Genomic DNA, 21,320 nt, shown 5'->3' with positions numbered 1-21,320 from the left:
AAACTAGCTTGCCACTCTCGTGAACTTCGAATCGTCGATCAAAATCACATCTTTTCGGTGCTTTTCTCTCACAAATTCAGCCAAATTGAAGTATTTCATTCATAAAGTAAATGTAATTGTTGGAATCAAGTATACCTTCTGAACGGGCTTTCTTCGGGGAAAAACATTCCATCGGCTTGCAAGGTGCCATTGGCCGACGCCACATTTCTTTTTGACGCCATCGACAAAGATTACCTAAGATGGCCTTCATGCTAATCAAGCCAATCACGCTGCTCGTAACAAAGGCAACACCACAGGGTACAGGGGACAGTCCCCTAGGGTGGGGAGGAAGGTGTTTTTTGTGCAACGGTTTACCTTATTTGATTTTATTAATTTTGACTATGATATTTCAGTCAAAATTAATAAAATCAAATAAGGTAAACCGTTGCACAAAAAACACCTTCCTCCCCACCCCAGGGGACTGTCCCCAGTACCCTATGGCAACACCGTAGGCGCGTCCATTAGCCAATCACACTATTTAACAAGTAAAAGATCGGGCTCAAAAAGCCACAAATCATGCAAATGATATTTAGAAACTGTTTTATGTTGAGAAACTGCTAATCGTCTATTTAAACAGCTAGCAGTGCGATCCCGAAATTAATAGGACCTTTTATAAAAATAATCTAATTACATCGAATGTAGCCGGGAAAAATGCAAAACAGGCGGGTTATTTACCCGGCACCCGGCTTCTGAGGACAACACTGTTTGGGGCCATGGCCTATGGGGGTCCCTTGGCCCACCATTAAAGTTTTTTTTTACTCCGGAAGTGTCTATTGACTCCTATGGCTATCTATTGACACCCCTCCTCGAACGGCGACCCTACGAATACCGTCAGAATCGAGCTAAGTAACGTCGTCCATTTCTTTTTTAAACAAGTTGATGCCCACTTTTTATAACTATAATGAGGTAAAGTTTTGTGGAATTATATGAAGAATATACATATTGTTCAGAATATTTAAGTCAACTTTCTATGAATTTGGAGGCTGAATGGCGAAAAAAAAGGTGGGGTGTCCAAATAGAATGCCGGTTGGCTATTGACACCCATTGTTGCCGCCTTCAGTTGCACTATGAGACTTCAAAATGACGAGCAAAGAAGCTATTTCGAAAGAAGTTTTTTTGATTGAAGAATATATGAATATATTTATGAAGAATGTATGTTGTTCAGAATATGAATTTGGAGCGCGACTGGCGAAAAAACGGGAGGGGTGTCAATAGCGAAATAGAGGGCTGGTTGGCTATTGACACGTACCCGGGAGTCACTAGACTCGGCCTTTTTGCTCAGTTTAGGCAGCCGATTTTGCTGCGAGTCTTGGCAAATTATTGGTTTGAAAGTTATGATCACATATAAGTAAAAATTAATCACGCTTTGGATAACGCGTTGAAAATGTTGAACGCGTTGAAAATGTATTTGCTTTGAGACCGACATGACGACACGGACACCTCGGTTCACGGTCCGGTACGCCCGGTGCTTTTTATATGTCGTCTGCGCTGCGGAAGAGTACGACTTGATCGACTGCATCATGACTTTTATGAATTTACCACAATATGACAAGTTTCTTGTCGACAAGGTTTATATAATACCGATGTACTGAATTATATCGAGCTTAGCCATAAATGAGCCACAAAAATTCGACTACACTTTTGAAAATACACGACAGAGAAGGTGCACACCGTGCCACCAAACTTCACGATTCATAGTGTGACTCGGCAAGTTCGTGATCCGAGTTAGGTGCGGAATTGTGTCTTTTCCTGAAAGCCGTTTCTAAACTACGTGTATTCCCTATGGGGGCTAAACTAGCTAAAAACGATAAACACGGCAAAAAAAACCGATAATTATCACTTTCTAAATAGCGTTCTAAGTTTAGAAATTAGGTGTAGTTTAGAAAGTTTAGAAAGTCGGGCCTTTGGTTGAAAAAATTTTTCCAAGGATATATCGGATAAAAACGATAATTATCACTTTCTAAATAGCGTTCTAAGTTTAGAAATTAGCTGAAGTTTAGAAAGTTTAGAAAGTCGGGCCTTTGGTTGAAAAAATTTTTCCAAGGATAAGCTTATATCGGATAAAAACGATAATTATCACTTTCTAAATAGCGTTCTAAGTTTAGAAAATAGCTGAAGTTTAGAAAGTCGGGCGTTAGGTTGAAAAATTTCTTCCAAGGATATATCGGATAAAAACGATAATTATCACTTTCTAAATAGCGTTCTAAGTTTAGCAATTAGCTGAAGTTTAGCTGAAGTTTAGAAAGTCGGGCCTTAGGTTGAAAATTTCTTCCAAGGATATATCGGATAAAAACGATAATTATCACTTTCTAAATAGCGTTCTAAGTTTAGAAAATAGCTGTAGTTTAGAAAGTCGGGCTTGGAGTGGAAAAAGTTTTCCAAGGATATATCGGATAAAAAACGATAATTATCACTTTCTAAATAGCGTTCTAAGTTTAGAAAATAGCTGTAGTTTAGAAAGTCGGGCTTGGAGTGGAAAAAGTTTTTTCCAAGGATGTATCGGATAAAAACGATAATTATCACTTTCTAAATAGCGTTCTAAGTTTAGAAAATAGCTGTAGTTTAGAAAGTCGGGTTGGAGTGGAAAAAGTTTTCCAAGGATATATCGGATAAAAACGATAATTATCACTTTCTAAATAGCGTTCTAAGTTTAGAAAATAGCTGTAGTTTAGAAAGTCGGGCTTGGAGTGGAAAAGTTTTCCAAGGATATATCGGATAAAAACGATAATTATCACTTTCTAAATAGCGTTCTAAGTTTAGAAAATAGCTGTAGTTTAGAAAGTCGGGCGTTAGGTTGAAAAATTTCTTCCAAGGATATCTCGGATAAAAACGATAATTATCACTTTCTAAATAGCGTTCTAAGTTTAGAAAATAGCTGAAGTTTAGAAAGTTTAGAAAGTCGGACCTTTGGTTGAAAAAATTTTTCCAAGGATAAGCTTATATCGGATAAAAACGATAATTATCACTTTCTAAATAGCGTTCTAAGTTTAGAAATTAGCTGAAGTTTAGCTGAAGTTTAGAAAGTCGGGCCTTAGGTTGAAAATTTTCTTCCAAGGATATATCGGATAAAAACGATAATTATCACTTTCTAAATAGCGTTCTAAGTTTAGAAATAGCTGTAGTTTAGAAAGTCGGCTTGGAGTGGAAAAAGTTTTCCAAGGATATATCGGATAAAAACGATAATTATCACTTTCTAAATAGCGTTCTAAGTTTAGAAAATAGCTGTAGTTTAGAAAGTCGGGCTTGGAGTGGAAAAAGTTTTCCAAGGATATATCGGATAAAAACGATAATTATCACTTTCTAAATAGCGTTCTAAGTTTAGAAAATAGCTGTAGTTTAGAAAGTCGGGCGTTAGGTTGAAAAATTTCTTCCAAGGATATATCGGATAAAAACGATAATTATCACTTTCTAAATAGCGTTCTAAGTTTAGAAATTAGCTGAAGTTTAGCTGAAGTTTAGAAAGTCGGGCCTTAGGTTGAAAATTTTCTTCCAAGGATATATCGGATAAAAACGATAATTATCACTTTCTAAATAGCGTTCTAAGTTTAGAAATTAGCTGTAGTTTAGGAAGTCGGGCTTGGAGTGGAAAAAGATTTCCAAGGATGTATCGGATAAAAACGATAATTGTCACTTTCTAAATAGCGTTCTAAGTTTAGAAATTAGCTGTAGTTTAGAAAGTCGGGCTTGGAGTGGAAAAAGTTTTCCAAGGATATATCGGATAAAATCGATAATTATCACTTTCTAAATAGCGTTCTAAGTTTACAAAATAGCTGTAGTTTAGAAAGTCGGGCTTGGAGTGGAAAAAGTTTTTTCCAAGGATGTATCGGATAAAAACGATAATTATCACTTTCTAAATAGCGTTCGAAGTTAAGAAAATAGCTGTAGTTTAGAAAGTCGGGCGTTAGGTTGAAAAAATTCTTCCAAGGATATAAAAACGATAATTATCACTTTCTAAATAGCGTTCTAAGTTTAGAAATTAGCTGAAGTTTAGCTGAAGTTTAGAAAGTCGGGCCTTAGGTTGAAAATATTCTTCCAAGGATATATCGGATAAAAACGATAATTATCACTTTCTAAATAGCGTTCTAAGTTTAGAAATTAGCTGTAGTTTAGAAAGTCGGGCTTGGAGTGGAAAAAGATTTCCAAGGATGTATCGGATAAAAACGATAATTATCACTTTCTAAATAGCGTTCTAAGTTTAGAAATTAGCTGTAGTTTAGAAAGTCGGGCTTGGAGTGGAAAAAGATTTCCAAGGATATATTGGATAAAAACGATAATTATCACTTTCTAAATAGCGTTCTAAGTTTAGAAATTAACTGTAGTTTAGAAAGTCGGGCTTGGAGTGGAAAAAGTTTTCCAAGGATATATCGGATAAAAACGATAATTATCACTTTCTAAATAGCGTTCTAAGTTTAGAAAATAGCTGTAGTTTAGAAAGTCGGGCTTGGAGTGGAAAAAGTTTTTTCCAATGATGTATCGGATAAAAACGATAATTATCACTTTCTAAATAGCATTCTAAGTTTAGAAAATAGCTGTAGTTTAGAAAGTCGGGCGTTAGGTTGAAAAAATTCTTCCACGGATATATGAGATAAAAACGATAATTATCACTTCCTAAATAGCGTTCTAAGTTTAGAAATTAGCTGTAGTTTAGAAAGTCGGCTTGGAGTGGAAAAAGTTTTCCAAGGATATATCGGATAAAAACGATAATTATCACTTTCTAAATAGCGTTCTAAGTTTAGAAAATAGCTGTAGTTTAGAAAGTCGAGCTTGGAGTGGAAAAAGTTTTCCAAGGATATATCGGATAAAAACGATAATTATCACTTTCTAAATAGCGTTCTAAGTTTAGAAAATAGCTGAAGTTTAGAAAGTCGGGCGTTAGGTTGAAAAATTTCTTCCAAGGATATATCGGATAAAAACGATAATTATCACTTTCTAAATAGCGTTCTAAGTTTAGCAATTAGCTGAAGTTTAGCTGAAGTTTAGAAAGTCGGGCCTTAGGTTGAAAATTTTCTTCCAAGGATATATCGGATAAAAACGATAATTATCACTTTCTAAATAGCGTTCTAAGTTTAGAAATTAGCTGTAGTTTAGAAAGTCGGGCTTGGAGTGGAAAAAGTTTTCCAAGGATATATCGGATAAAAACGATAATTATCACTTTCTAAATAGCGTTCTAAGTTTAGAAAATAGCTGTAGTTTAGAAAGTCGGGCGTTAGGTTGAAAAAATTCTTCCAAGGATATATCGGATAAAAACGATAATTATCACTTTCTAAATAGCGTTCTAAGTTTAGAAAATAGCTGTAGTTTAGAAAGTCGAGCTTGGAGTGGAAAAAGTTTTCCAAGGATATATCAGATAAAAACGATAATTATCACTTTCTTAATAGCGTTCTAAGTTTAGAAAATAGCTGTAGTTTAGAAAGTCGGGCTTGGAGTGGAAAAAGTTTTTTCCAATGATATATCGGATAAAAACGATAATTATCACTTTCTAAATAGCGTTCTAAGTTTAGAAAATAGCTGTAGTTTAGAAAGTCGGGCGTTAGGTTGAAAAATTTCTTCCAAGGATATATCGGATAAAAACGATAATTATCACTTTCTAAATAGCGTTCTAAGTTTAGAAAATAGCTGTAGTTTAGAAAGTCGAGCTTGGAGTGGAAAAAGTTTTCCAAGGATATATCAGATAAAAACGATAATTATCACTTTCTTAATAGCGTTCTAAGTTTAGAAAATAGCTGTAGTTTAGAAAGTCGGGCTTGGAGTGGAAAAAGTTTTTTCCAATGATATATCGGATAAAAACGATAATTATCACTTTCTAAATAGCGTTCTAAGTTCAGAAAATAGCTGTAGTTTTGTAAGTCGGGCGTTAGGTTGAAAAATTTCTTCCAAGGATATATCGGATAAAAACGATAATTATCACTTTCTAAATAGCGTTCTAAGTTTAGAAAATAGCTGTAGTTTAGAAAGTCGGGCGTTAGGTTGAAAAATTTCTTTCAAGGATATATCAGATAAAAACGATAATTGTCACTTTCTAAATAGCGTTCCAAGTTTAGAAAATAGCTGTAGTTTAGAAAGTCGGGCTTTAGGTTGAAAAATTTCTTCCAAGGATATATCGGATAAAAACGATAATTATCACTTTCTAAATAGCGTTCTAAGTTTAGAATTTAGCTGTAGTTTAGAAAGTCGGCTTGGAGTGGAAAAAGTTTTCCAAGGATATATCGGATAAAAACGATAATTATCACTTTCTAAAAAGCGTTCTAAGTTTAGAAAATAGCTGTAGTTTAGAAAGTCGGGCTTGGAGTGGAAAAAGTTTTTTCAAAGGATATATCGGATAAAAACGATAATTATCACTTTCTAAATAGCGTTCTAAGTTTAGAAAATAGCTGAAGTTTAGAAAGTCGGGCGTTAGGTTGAAAAATTTCTTCCAAGGATATATCGGATAAAAACGATAATTATCACTTTCTAAATAGCGTTCTAAGTTTAGCAATTAGCTGAAGTTTAGCTGAAGTTTAGAAAGTCGGGCCTTAGGTTGAAAATTTTCTTCCAAGGATATATCGGATAAAAACGATAATTATCACTTTCTAAATAGCGTTCTAAGTTTAGAAATTAGCTGTAGTTTAGAAAGTCGGGCTTGGAGTGGAAAAAGTTTTCCAAGGATATATCGGATAAAAACGATAATTATCACTTTCTAAATAGCGTTCTAAGTTTAGAAAATAGCTGTAGTTCAGAAAGTCGGGCTTGGAGTGGAAAAAGTTTTTTCCAAGGATGTATCGGATAAAAACGATAATTATCACTTTCTAAATAGCGTTCTAAGTTTAGAAAATAGCTGTAGTTTAGAAAGTCGGGCGTTAGGTTGAATTAATTCTTCCAAGGATATATGAGATAAAAACGATAATTATCACTTTCTAAATAGCGTTCTAAGTTTAGAAATTAGCTGTAGTTTAGAAAGTCGGCTTGGAGTGGAAAAAGTTTTCCAAGGATATATCGGATAAAAACGATAATTATCACTTTCTAAATAGCGTTCTAAGTTTAGAAAATAGCTGTAGTTTAGAAAGTCGAGCTTGGAGTGGAAAAAGTTTTCCAAGGATATATCGGATAAAAACGATAATTATCACTTTCTAAATAGCGTTCTAAGTTTAGAAAATAGCTGTAGTTTAGAAAGTCGGGCGTTAGGTTGAAAAATTTCTTCCAAGGATATATCGGATAAAAACGATAATTATCACTTTCTAAATAGCGTTCTAAGTTTAGAAAATAGCTGTAATTTAGAAAGTCGGGCTTGGAGTGGAAAAAGTTTTTTCCAAGGATATATCGGATAAAAACGATAATTATCACTTTCTAAATAGCGTTCTAAGTTTAGAAAATAGCTGTAGTTTAGAAAGTCGGGCGTTAGGTTGAAAAATTTCTTCCAAGGATATATCGGATAAAAACGATAATTATCACTTTCTAAATAGCGTTCTAAGTTTAGAAATTAGCTGAAGTTTAGCTGAAGTTTAGAAAGTTGGGCCTTAGGTTGAAAATTTTCTTCCAAGGACATATCGGATAAAAACGATAATTATCACTTTCTAAATAGCGTTCTAAGTTTAGAAATTAGCTGTAGTTTAGGAAGTCGGGCTTGGAGTGGAAAAAGATTTCCAAGGATGTATCGGATAAAAACGATAATTGTCACTTTCTAAATAGCGTTCTAAGTTTAGAAATTAGCTGTAGTTTAGAAAGTCGGGCTTGGAGTGGAAAAAGTTTTCCAAGGATATATCGGATAAAATCGATAATTATCACTTTCTAAATAGCGTTCTAAGTTTACAAAATAGCTGTAGTTTAGAAAGTCGGGCTTGGAGTGGAAAAAGTTTTTTCCAAGGATGTATCGGATAAAAACGATAATTATCACTTTCTAAACAGCGTTCGAAGTTTAGAAAATAGCTGTAGTTTAGAAAGTCGGGCGTTAGGTTGAAAAAATTCTTCCAAGGATATAAAAACGATAATTATCACTTTTAAATAGCGTTCTAAGTTTAGAAATTAGCTGAAGTTTAGCTGAAGTTTAGAAAGTCGGGCCTTAGGTTGAAAATATTCTTCCAAGGATATATCGGATAAAAACGATAATTATCACTTTCTAAATAGCGTTCTAAGTTTAGAAATTAGCTGTAGTTTAGAAAGTCGGGCTTGGAGTGGAAAAAGATTTCCAAGGATGTATCGGATAAAAACGATAATTATCACTTTCTAAATAGCGTTCTAAGTTTAGAAATTAGCTGTAGTTTAGAAAGTCGGGCTTGGAGTGGAAAAAGATTTCCAAGGATGTATCGGATAAAAACGATAATTGTAACTTTCTAAATAGCGTTCTAAGTTTAGAAATTAACTGTAGTTTAGAAAGTCGGGCTTGGAGTGGAAAAAGTTTTCCAAGGATATATCGGATAAAAACGATAATTATCACTTTCTAAATAGCGTTCTAAGTTTAGAAAATAGCTGTAGTTTAGAAAGTCGGGCTTGGAGTGGAAAAAGTTTTTTCCAATGATGTATCGGATAAAAACGATAATTATCACTTTCTAAATAGCATTCTAAGTTTAGAAAATAGCTGTAGTTTAGAAAGTCGGGCGTTAGGTTGAAAAAATTCTTCCACGGATATATGAGATAAAAACGATAATTATCACTTCCTAAATAGCGTTCTAAGTTTAGAAATTAGCTGTAGTTTAGAAAGTCGGCTTGGAGTGGAAAAAGTTTTCCAAGGATATATCGGATAAAAACGATAATTATCACTTTCTAAATAGCGTTCTAAGTTTAGAAAATAGCTGTAGTTTAGAAAGTCGAGCTTGGAGTGGAAAAAGTTTTCCAAGGATATATCGGATAAAAACGATAATTATCACTTTCTAAATAGCGTTCTAAGTTTAGAAAATAGCTGTAGTTTAGAAAGTCGGGCTTGGAGTGGAAAAAGTTTTTTCCAATGATATATCGGATAAAAACGATAATTATCACTTTCTAAATAGCGTTCTAAGTTTAGAAAATAGCTGTAGTTTAGAAAGTCGGGCGTTAGGTTGAAAAATTTCTTCCAAGGATATATCGGATAAAAACGATAATTATCACTTTCTAAATAGCGTTCTAAGTTTAGAAATTTGCTGTAGTTTAGAGAGTCGGCTTGGAGTGGAAAAGTTTTCCAAGGATATATCGGATAAAAACGATAATTATCACTTTCTAAATAGCGTTCTAAGTTTGGAAATTAGCTGTAGTTTAGAAAGTTGAGCTTTACGTTGAGAAACAACTCACCGGATATGTCGGATAATAACTTTGGTACATCATTTCTATTGTAATGTTTTCCCAGTGTTTCAAGGGAAAATGTGTGAGTTTGTAGGAGTAGTCTTGTAGAACCAGGAAAATACAATAAGTTTTCCCAAGAAGTAAGTTTTAAAATCCAAAGCTCAAATATGACTTGTCCAATAGACCCCGAGAGAGCATACTTCCTATAAAATTGACCATTGCGTTTGGCAAGAACTTGAATGTTACGAAGTAGAGAAATGTGACAGTGAGTCAGCATAAACACAATTTGTGAAGAGAAATTGTAAATATTTGTTTTGTCCGTCAAAAAGAAAGTCTGTCAAATAACCACCCGGCTAGACTACGTGTTATGAAAAATAAACCAGATATTTGACGTGGAGACGAATGTACATAAAAGTAACCATACTGCCACAGTTCAAATGACCAAGGTGTGTTGAGATTATCTTGATCGCGTCCATTTGTGCAGATTAAGTAATGGTGCAAATTAATGCTAATGGCCTTATCAAACGTGTTGCCCCTGTGGTTGCCAAGGTGTGTTGAGATTTGTCCACAACGATCGCGTCCATTTGTGCTGATTAATGCAAATTTATGCTAATGGCTTATCAAATGTGTTGCCGGCCAGGCCGCCATCTTCCAGCTGCGTGCTCACAGTAAAAGATTGAATCATTCAGAAAATGGGGCCTGAAGTGAAAACAATTTTTCCTTGATATATCGGATAAAAACGATAATTATCGCTTTCTAAATAGCGTTCTAAGTTTAGAAAATAGCTGTAGTTTAGAGAGTCGGGGTTGGAGTGGAAAAAGTTAACCAAGGATATATCGGATAAAAACGATAATTATCGCTTTCTAAATAGCGTTCTAAGTTTAGAAATTAGCTGTAGTTTAGAAAGTCGGAGTCAGTGGAAAAAATTTTCCAAGGATATATCGGATAAAAACGTTGGTACACCATTTCTGTTGTCTTCTGTATATTCCCTAGTGTTTCAAGGGGAAAAGTGTGAGCTTGTAGGAGCAGTCTTGTAGAACCTGGAAAATACTATCAGTTTTCCTCAGAAGCAAGTTCTAAAAGCCAAAGCTGAAATGTGACTTGTCCAATAGACCGACGAGATAGTACCTCCAAATTAATGCATTGGCCCTATCAAAAGTGTTGCCGGCCAGGCTGCCATCTCCAGGCTGCGTGCTCACAGTGAAATGTGGAGTGCGTGAGATGAAGTCCCGCAAACTTTTCCAAGAATGTGTCGGAAAAAAGGTTGATACAACGTTTGTGTTGTCATCTGTATATTCCCAAGTGTTTTAATTAAAGTAAAAAGTGTGAGTATGTAGGAGTTTTCTTGTAGAACCCGGAAAATACTATCAGTTTCCCCCAGAAGTAAGTTTTAAAATCCAAAGCTCAAATGGGACTTGTCCAATAAACCAAAAATGGAACAATACTACCACAGTTCTAATGACCAAGGTGTGTTCAATTACGATCGCGCGCGTCAATTTGTGCTTTAAGTTAATGCTAATGGGGCATTGATAAGGCTATTAGCATTAATTTGCACCACAATGGACACGATTGTCGTGGAACTATCTGACCCTCTTCCTTCTTCTTGTCTGTGTCTAAACACACCTTGGTCATGCGAATTGTGGCAGTACGGTTATTTACATCCGTCTTCACGTCACACATCTGGTTTATTTGTCATTAACACTAGCGGTGGCTATTTGACAGTCTTTGTTTTTGACGGTCAAAGAATAAACATTCACAATTTTTCGTCATCGCTCACTCAGAGCCACAATTCTCTACTTCATCAATTCTTGCCCGTTGCAATGGTCAATTCAATAAGGGGTGCTTTTCTCGCGGGTTTATGGAAAAAATCACATTTGAGCTTTGGATTTGCCGCTTGGCAAAACTGATACAGTATTTTCCTGATTCTATCCGACATATCCTCGAACAAATTTTTTTCACCCAAGGCCCGATTTTCTAAACTTCAGCTAATTTCTAAACTTAGAACGCTATTTAGAAAGTGATAATTATCGTTTTTATCCGATATATCCTCGAACAAATTTTTTCACCCAAGGCCCGACTTTCTAAACTTCAGCTAATTTCTAAATTTAGAACGCTATTTAGAAAGTGATAATTATCGTTTTTATCCGATATATCCTCGAACAAATTTTTTCACCCAAGGCCCGATATTCTAAACTTCAGCTAAGTTCTAAACTTAGAACGCTATTTAGAAAGTGATAATTATCGTTTTTATCAGATATATCCTTGGAAAAATGTTTTCACCCGAGGCCCGACTTTCTAAACTTCAGCTAATTTCTAAATTTACAACGCTATTTAGAAAGCGATAATTATCGTTTCTGGCTAAACTTTCTAAGTTTAGATTTAGATTTAGACAATTCTAATTTAGCTTTCTAAACTTCCAGCTAAACTTTCTAAAAACGATAAAAACACAATTCCGCACCTTAATGACAGTCGTTTGGTTGGCTATGGCTCGGCTATTCAGCTCTGGGACTATTCGCCCCATAGACGAGTGTACAGAAGCGAGAAACACCTAAGGTGTTTCTCGCTTCTGTACACTCGTCTATTGGGCGAATAGTCCCAGAGCTGAATAGCCCACCAAACGACTGTGCACACAGCCCTGCCATGCAGAGCTAGCGTAATGCATACTACTTCATGTTTCCTAGTTGTCACCGCATAGAGCGTGTTCATACATGTTGCAACTTGTCATGACGTCGCACTGAAAACTGCTGACACATTCGGATGCACTAGGTCATGTCAGGACAAGTCCGCACACAACAAGAACGTAATGAGAAATGTATATCTAGCGCATGCGTAATGCATACTTCTTCATGATATAAATGTACGTAACCCCCACTGCACGAAGCAATAGACACTGAAGCCCAACCGACGTCGCTAGAGCACTGCGGACGCCTGGACACTAAGTTTACTGATATACCCTGAACACTACTGCTCAAAAATGCCGAAGAGGAAATCAGCACGAATTGTTGCTGCTTCAGAAACGAAGAAAAAGAAGGAAATGAGTTCACTTAATTTTGATGCGACATGGTCGTGGTACGCACCTGGCTCAAAACAAAATTCACCAGTATTCGGTGACGAAAGCAAGGCCGATTTTGCACCTGTTATACAACTGGACGGGCCCGGCATATCTGGATCAGAAAAAATTGCAGGCTTTGATATCGATAGCACATTAATAACTACGAGAAGTGGAAGAAAATTTGCAACAGGTAGATAACTTTGTCTTGAAGCCGCGCTCGCCGTTCAATGCCATGGTTGAACTTCTAGTCCGCGCAGAGTCTCGTACTTTCCAGGTGACCTGTTCCGCACGTGACAATAACATTACCACCAATCTCAGCCGTGATTTCAATTTTTACATCTGAAAGATTCAAGACATTTCCAGGTCGATCGCCAATTTCACAAAATATTGGAAACGTTGGCCCCTGTGCTAACTCAGGACCTAGCCCTAGCTCTGCATGGCAGGGCTGTGTGTTCCTGGCGTTATACGGCCTCCCACCGAATAACGCCAGGAACACAGCACGGTACGCAGGGCTATGGTATGGAATTGGAAGGCCGTACCATGGAGGTACTTGGAGAGAATCTCATACTACCTCAATGCCCGTACCATCATTGCAACGACGTAGGGTAGCCTTTCCAGTTTTAATTATCAACCACAGAAAAAAAGTTTCTTATTCCAAGTTGCTGGCATTACAATCCATAATCCAGTCCCTTCAATTCTCGTAGCTTCGCTGGGTCCATAGCTGATTATGACTTTTCCGACTTTTAAACCCTCCAAAGTTAAAAGTCGTAAAAGACCACAGCTATGGACCCACACCTACGAGCTTCGTCGCTCAAGTTTGACAGACTTGCGTATATTATATTCCGGCCGTGTTTTTTTCTCATCAAAATTGGATTTAACCAATTTCTTTGACTTTATTTAGAACACGGTCCCTCTATCACGGTGATAGAGGGACCATGTTTAGAAATTTAATGTTTTCCCCACATCATTTGCTGGTCATCGTTTACTGGTGTACGTATTCTAGTACGTTTCATACAAGTAATAAGTTACAAAAAAGATATGGATTATCAAATTTACATGTCGACTGATCAATAGAAAAAATGGAAACAATATTAATAAAAGGTAGAATACTGGTAATAAGTAAAATATGACCATAGTCCTTTTGAGGAGGAACAAACTCAATCGGCAGAAATGTTTGCCAATTTAAGATAGTATGCAACTCAAAAGTGAAAGACTAATTACACATTTGCTCAAACATTTCTGTATGAAAATTTCAACCACTCTCTTACCAAATTATGAATAAAAAACAGGGGGTCACCGTACAAAGTTTGGTACTAGAGAAACAAGTTACCTAACACTAACAGGGGGTCACCGTACAAAGTTTGGTACTAGAGAAACAAATTACCTAACACTAACAGGGGGTCACCGTACAAAGCTTGGTACTAGAGAAACAAATTACCTAACACTGACAGGGGGTCGCAGTACAAAGTTTGGTACTAGAGAAACAAATTACCTAACACTAACAGGGGGTCACCGTACAAAGTTTGGTACTAGAGAAACAAATTACCTAACACTAACAGGGGGTCACCGTACAAAGCTTGGTACTAGAGAAACAAATTACCTAACACTAACAGGGGGTCACCGTACAAAGTTTGGTACTAGAGAAACAAATTACCTAACACTAACAGGGGGTCACCGTACAAAGCTTGGTACAAGAGAAACAATTACCTAACACTAACAGGGGGTCACCTTACAAAGTTTTGTACTAGAGAAACAAATTACCTAACACTAACAGGGGGTGGTCACCTTACAAAGCTTGGTACTAGAGAAACAAATTACCTAACACTAACAGGGGGTCACCTTACAAAATTTGGTACTAGAGAAACAAATTACCTAACACTAACAGGGGGTCACCTTACAAAGTTTGGTACTAGAGAAACAAATTACCTAACACTAACAGGGGTCACCTTACAAAGTTTGGTACTAGAGAAACAAATTACCTAACACTAACAGGGGGTCACCGTACAAAGTTTGGTACTAGAGAAACAAATTACCTAACACTAACAGGGGGTCACCGTACAAAGTTTGGTACTAGAGGAACAAATTACCTAACACTAACAGGGGGTCACCGTACAAAGTTTGGTACTAGAGGAACAAATTACCTAACACTAACAGGGGGTCACCGTACAAAGCTTGGTACTAGAGAAACAAATTACCTAAAACTAACAGGGGGTCACCTTACAAAGTTTGGTACTAGAGAAACAAATTACCTAACACTGATATTCAAATTCAAAATAGCAGCCATTGCTGTGTTAACTTAACAGGGAAAAATAAAATTTTCGATTTTCAAAAAAAACAAACAATAAAAATGTTTCTTACTCCAAGAGCTTTAAGCTGAGCCTCCAAAAGCAGTATAGGCCAGAAACAAAAATTGAGTCCAAATATCTGTCCTTGAGGGGCATTCTACCTTGATACACGCACTAAAGGATTACTGAAGGGGAATGACACAAAAAATACTTTATTTATTCATGTGTTTAGAGAATAAACCAACCCCACATTATTTTCTCACACTCCTATCATATTGAGGACCAATTTCGTGAAAGTCTAAAGTAATTAACCCTTTGAGCGCCAAAGTCAAATTTTCTCACCCTTATAAAATAATTTTTTTTACATTTTTGTCAAAATTTTGCTACAAAACTGTGGCCAATGAAATGTTGAGTTCATTTGGTCAAAAATTATCACAAAAATTACAGAAAAGTTCATAAAAATTGGTAAAATGTTGCACTAAAATTTTGGTGGGAAAAAATACAGCACTCAAAGGGTTAAGTTTACTTGGTCAGCAATGTAGAGAGTGTCTAATATGTTACTCTGGTTTCTAACTCAAGGTGTGAAAGATTGGCAATGGTGGTCAGATGAAGTCCCTGCAAAATTGAAGGAAGCATATAATGATGGATTTAAAATTGTTTTTGTGACAAATCAAGCTGGTATTGAGAAGAACCATGTAACACCCAAGGAAATTTGTACAAAATGTGAAGATATTATAAATGAATTAGGCTTTCCTGTTCAGGTAAGTGTTTAACAAGTCATTTAGAAATATTCAATATTTTCATTCAAAAATAATATAAAATTATATCCACTAGACCTTTATGAAATACTATTATTTTGTTTTTGTTTTTTAAAATTTTATTTGACAGGTATTTATGAGTACAGGACAAAATCAGTTCAGAAAACCAAGTGCTGCAGTGTTTGATCACATGGAAAAAGATTGTAACCATGGTATGACAGTCAATCGTAAACATTCCTATTACGTTGGAGATGCTGCAGGTCGTGCTAAAGAATGGGCTCCTGGTAAAAAGAGAGATTTCTCATGTGGCGACAGGATGTTTGCAGCAAACTGTCAGCTTCAGTTTTATACACCTGAGGAATATTTTCTGAACGAAGCTGCTGCACCATTTGAATGGCAATCAATCAACCCAAGAAATGTGTTAAAAACAGCAAATGACAAGTGTATTAATGTGACATCATATCATTCTGATGTGAGTATCATATATTATTATGTGCCCGGGAGTAGGTGACAATTTGTCCAATGCCAGGAGGGCAAATTGTCTCCTGCTGGGAGGGCACATAAATTCATGTATTCAGGCAATAATATTTTAATTACATGCCTCTACACAGTTAACGCTATATGGTTATTCTCAAACAATTTTACCATTATCGGCCAGCATCAAACAGATTTTAACGAAGGTCAAAATAGCAGTGCTTGCATGGATATTTTACATCTAGCGTTAAAGCATCTACTTTGACGTTGAAAACATCGGAGGGTTTCACCAGACTAGGTAACTAAGGAAACCGGTCAGTACATTGTTCACACGGCCAGCTAACTCTCCAGATGTTCCTATTCAAATCAATGCACTGATTTGCACTCAAATAGAGGCATGTAATAAAATATTCATTCACAAAGGTGTCGTCTTGTCAATGTATCATTGTTCACACATTCTTTGTGCAGAATTCGTGTCTTCGGCACAGTGGAAGTACAACCTGATCTGGTGAGAAATCTGCTGAATGTCACTTCTTTTACTCATTGAATTTTTTTTTCTCAATTAAACCATGCTTAGTTGACCACATTACTGTGAAATGAAACTTTCTAAATGATCTTGATTGTTTGTTTTTATATAATACATCACTTTATCTTTTAGAAAAAAATAAACGGGAAATAATTGTTTTCAATAGAAACAAGAAATGGTCATCATGGTGGGTAGTCCTGCAGCAGGGAAGAGTTCGTTCTGTAAGAATTTCTTACAACCCAAGGGTTACACAGTCATAAATAGAGATACTCTGGGAACACAAAGCAAATGTAAGCATGGTACAATTGAGGCACTGAAAGCTGGTCAAAGTGTTGTCATTGATAACACAAACCCGGCCAAATATACCAGATATGAATACATACGAATTGCAGAAAAATATGGTAAGTGATTTTTGGCGCTTTGATCACTTTTTAGCTCATGTGTTCACACATGAGCTAGTGTCATAGCGATGTCTGTCTCGTTGTCTGTTGCCATGATATCTCAAGAATGGCTTATCAGATCAGAATCAAATGTGGTACATAGATTAAGTTTGAGAATGGCAAGAACTGATTAGGTTTTGGAGTGTGTGACTTGCATATTTTAATTAGCATAATTAAAGATTATAGAAAAATCAGATGTACACTAACAATGGCTGCGTACAATTTGATGAAATTGCTACAAATTTTCATCACACTAGGATATATCAGGAATGAAAGATACTATGGGATGACCTGTAAGTTAATTGCTAATTTCCTAATTAGGGATATATAACGAACTTGATCAAAGTTGATGAAACTTTCTATGTACATTGGAGATAACATTTTTTAAAGTCATTTAGCATTTTTACTACAGCTAATTACTTATTTGCATATTTAAAAAACTTTTCTAATTAAGGATATATCTGAATTGGCATAATCAAAGATGACGAAACTTACTGTGAATATTGGAGATACTATGATGTAACAATAATATAAGATGTTCATTATTTTGAGATCAGCTATTGCTAATTTGCATATTTAATATACTTTTCTTAAATTAAGGATATATATGAATTGACTAGATTAAAGTTGATGAAACTTGCTATGTACATTGAAGATACTCTAATCTAACATTTTTGAAAGTCATGTCATTCTTGCTTCAGCTACTACTAATTTGCATATTTTATGAACTTATCCAATTAGGGATATGTATCTGGATTGAATTGATCAAAAGTGACACAACTTGCTATGTACATTGGAGATGCTATGATAGAACATTCATGAAAGTTGCGTTACCTTCTCAGCAGGGCTAAAATCAGACCATGGGCTTTCTGTAGTAGGGAGGAGTTTGTGATTGATACATTTTGATCAAAATGCGATGAGAATACGTTTTCATTGGCCATCATTTTCTGTGCCTGTCATCGAAGTACATCAGTTGAGATATTGAGACTTTGTTACAAAGTTCCATTGGAAGGTAATGTCTTTGTAATTTGCAAAACAAAGTCATAGCGTGGCCTTACTGTGTCCAGCTGGTTTGACTGCATTTAGCTCGTCCAAAAGTGAAAGACCGGACATGGCCACTAAGTACTTACTGAATTTCATGTCCCAGGCTTTGGTAGTCCATGTGGGCTACCATTTCATGGACTTTGGTAGCCCCATGCAGGGAAAAGTTGGTAGTCTGTGGACGCGGGGCTACCGCTGATTTCGAGCCCTGCATAACACAGTATAATTGCATAGGTACAGATGTCATAACACATTATAATTGCATAGGTACATATGTCATAACAGTATAATTGCACATGTACATATGTCATAACAGTATAATTGCATAGGTACATATGTCATAACAGTATAATTGCATAGGTACATATGTCATAACAGTATAATTGCATAGGTATATAGTCAAAAGAAGTAGAATTAACCAACACACTGTTGACTAACTGATATACTGACTTGTGTGGTAATTTAACATTAACAATACTTTCTATATGTACATCAGATATGAAAATAAATGTCACCAATAATTATTAAATGCTTCCACTTTGATCACAATTACTTGAGGTATATATGACCTGTATATATTATCAAGCACATTTTAGTCTTATAAGGGTCAGTATTTCTGACAGAACCTGGAGTTTTAGCAGGAGTTAGGCTTTGAATATCTGTTTAGGGCACAGTCAAACTACACCTTAATATTTCTATCATAATTTAGAGAACACAAAACGAGAGCATACTGGAGAACCTGTATAGAATTTTAAAGCCACAGGGTATTTCTGTAAAGAAAATTTCCAAGAAATATTCTCAAGAATAGTGTACCGGTAGTTTAGTGTAGTTAATTTTGTAGTAATCCAAACAAACATGAATAGACTGGTCTTACTGGCAACTTTTGCTAAAAAAATAAAAGAATGGCACTGAAATTAAATAGTGTTGTTTATAATAATATATTAGTACTAAATATCAAAGTGATTCAGGCAGTAGTTTTTGAGTGGACAGCCCAGCATATATACATACTTACCAATACTGGATATTCTACCTATTAGATAACTGACATTGTCATTTAAAGACTAAATGTGAGCTAATGACAATTGATGGTCATATATAGCAAACCTAGTTTGATTTTCATACCATGAAAGAAGTACAAAACATAGCTGACTGCTATGGAATATTGCATTAATTTGAAATCTATGAAGATTTCTGGTTTTCAAATCCAGCTCATTGCATATGTCATATGACAATCCACAACAAAATACTTCCTGTTATTATTTTACTTAAAATAACCTTCAGTAACCTTATTCATGAAAGCAAAGGTGTGACAATTCAATTTAGTGATATTTTCAACATTTTATCTTTATGCAGGTGTACCAATACGTTGTTTCTGGCTTGTTACATCATTGGATCTGGCACATCACATGAATTTATTTCGTCAAAATCAGACTAAAGGTAAAATGAGAAGGGTACCAGATGTTGCATTTCATGTCTTCAAGAAAAACTTTGAGGAGCCAGACTTGTCTGAGGGTTTCTCTGATATCAAGAAAATTGATTTTGTTCCATACTTTGCAGAAAAACGTGATGAAGATCTCTTCAAACAGTGGACATGTTAAACCTTAAACTAACTGATGAAGATTGAATAAAATGTGTGTACAATGTGATAAACATTTCACATAGAGTTTAATCAATTAAGGTGGCGTTGCTCTTAAACAACACCTGTTTTTCAAAGGAATATTTCTCATCAAAGATTATGTGAAAACCCTCTTATACTATACATTTTCAAAATTTAGTATGGTAGCAACAATTTACTTAGAGTTACATATTCAGGGTAAAAATCATAAAAACAGAAAATTGAAATGACTTATTCCAAGTTTTAGTACTTTATTACCAACCAAATTGTTTTGTTATATTGTATTGAAGCATTGAAATGAGAAAATTTAAAAAAAAATTATAGATTTTTGAAATGTTGAAACAGGATCTAGGAGAAAAAGAAGCCAGGAAATCGGGTGTTTGCATAAATTTTTGCTTCTTTCTCACCAACTTACAACTGCTTGTCCATGCTAAAGGATGAACTGAACCAATATTTTAATCTTTGGTAAACAAATTAATTTTAATTTATGAATATACTGTTACGTGCAGAGAAAACGAACAAAAGGGTGAACTCAGCAGTTAACGTTTAAACAAAATTTATTACGAAAATAAAACTAATTGCTAAGTCAGGGATAGAGTACAAGCTTTAAAAGTGTACAGACTACTTATCTCAGCAGGGACGGCAAAGCTCCAGTCTCAGAGTTGTAACAGTCAGTTGGATGAATGAACAGTCCTTGCAGGCTTGAAGCTGCACAAAGTCCACAGTATAAATCCAGCGTTGGCAGTGAAGGTCTTGAAAAGTCTTGAGAATGACTACTGCTGGAGTTTAGTAACACACAAGAGACACGATCCCAAAAGTCTGACTGGAAGCTGTGCACGTCCCTTTTATAAGGCATATAAGAACAATCTAGAACTTTTATTGACATGCTAATTACTGTTCTAAAATTATCTCCCTTACACAACTAATCCACTTTCCAGAACATTCCAAACATGACTAATTGAATTCAAGGTTGTGAGGTCATCAAGGGCAGTGACCTTGAGAATGTTCTAGACTAATTGAACTCAGGTCATGATGAGTGTGGGGGAAATGACCTACATAACACACCCCTCTTCAAAAAAAGAAAATTTTTCAAAGAAAAATCTTTCTTTTGCAAATGTAATCTTGAAAAAGATTCAAGTACTCAATTTTTTTTCTTACTCTAAAGTAAAACTTCTTGAAAGTGAACAACAATAAACTCTAAATACGAGAGAGACAGTCTGCAATTAAATTGTCTCTGCCTTTGATATGTCTAATGTCAAGATTAAACTCCTGTAACATTAAACTCCATCTTAGCAATCTCTGATTTTTGCCTTTAAATTTCTGCAGAAAAACAAGAGGGTTGTGATCAATATAAACCACTATTGGCTGATTTGAAGAAGTAACATAAACTTCAAAATGCTGTAAAGCTAATATCAAAGATAAACACTCTTTTCAATTGTAGAGTAGTTTCTCTGGGATTTGTTAAATTTGCGTGAAAAATAGCAAACAGGATGATCTACACCATGACTATCCTCTTGCAATAAAACAGCATCAGCAGCCGTATCACTAGCGTCCACAGCTAATTTGAATGGCAAAGTGAAATCTGGTGCAGACAACACTGGAGCACTTTGCAGTATGGCTTTAAGTGTATCAATGCCTGTTGGCATTGCTCTGACCAAACAAACTTTACTTTCTTTTTAAGTAAGTTAGTCAAAGGCTCAGTAATTGTGGAGAAATTTGGACAGAATTTTCTGTAGTAACCAGCCATACCAAGAAAGCGCATCAGTTGTCGTTTGCAGTTTGGTATGGGAAAACTTGAAATGGCACTGATTTTGGCATCAACAGGTTTTACCTCACCCTGTCCCACAGTATGTCTGAGGTAA

The 21,320-nt window shown here is 35.5% G+C and overlaps 1 protein-coding gene across 1 annotated transcript; it reads left to right on the top strand.

Annotated features, from left to right (window-relative positions):
• Nucleotides 1-12,113: 12,113 nt before the first annotated feature.
• On the top strand, nucleotides 12,114-21,320 carry LOC139139378 (bifunctional polynucleotide phosphatase/kinase-like). The gene is made up of 5 exons (XM_070708280.1): nucleotides 12,114-12,509; nucleotides 15,184-15,365; nucleotides 15,493-15,834; nucleotides 16,529-16,763; nucleotides 19,197-21,320. The coding sequence occupies exons 1-5, from the start codon at nucleotides 12,242-12,244 to the stop codon at nucleotides 19,439-19,441; spliced, it is 1,272 nt and encodes a 423-aa protein (XP_070564381.1). The 5' UTR covers nucleotides 12,114-12,241; the 3' UTR covers nucleotides 19,442-21,320.

This window comes from Ptychodera flava, chromosome 8 (assembly GCF_041260155.1).
Source record: "Ptychodera flava strain L36383 chromosome 8, AS_Pfla_20210202, whole genome shotgun sequence".
Taxonomy (NCBI): domain Eukaryota; kingdom Metazoa; phylum Hemichordata; class Enteropneusta; family Ptychoderidae; genus Ptychodera; species Ptychodera flava.
This window is presented reverse-complemented; position numbering and strand designations above follow the sequence as displayed.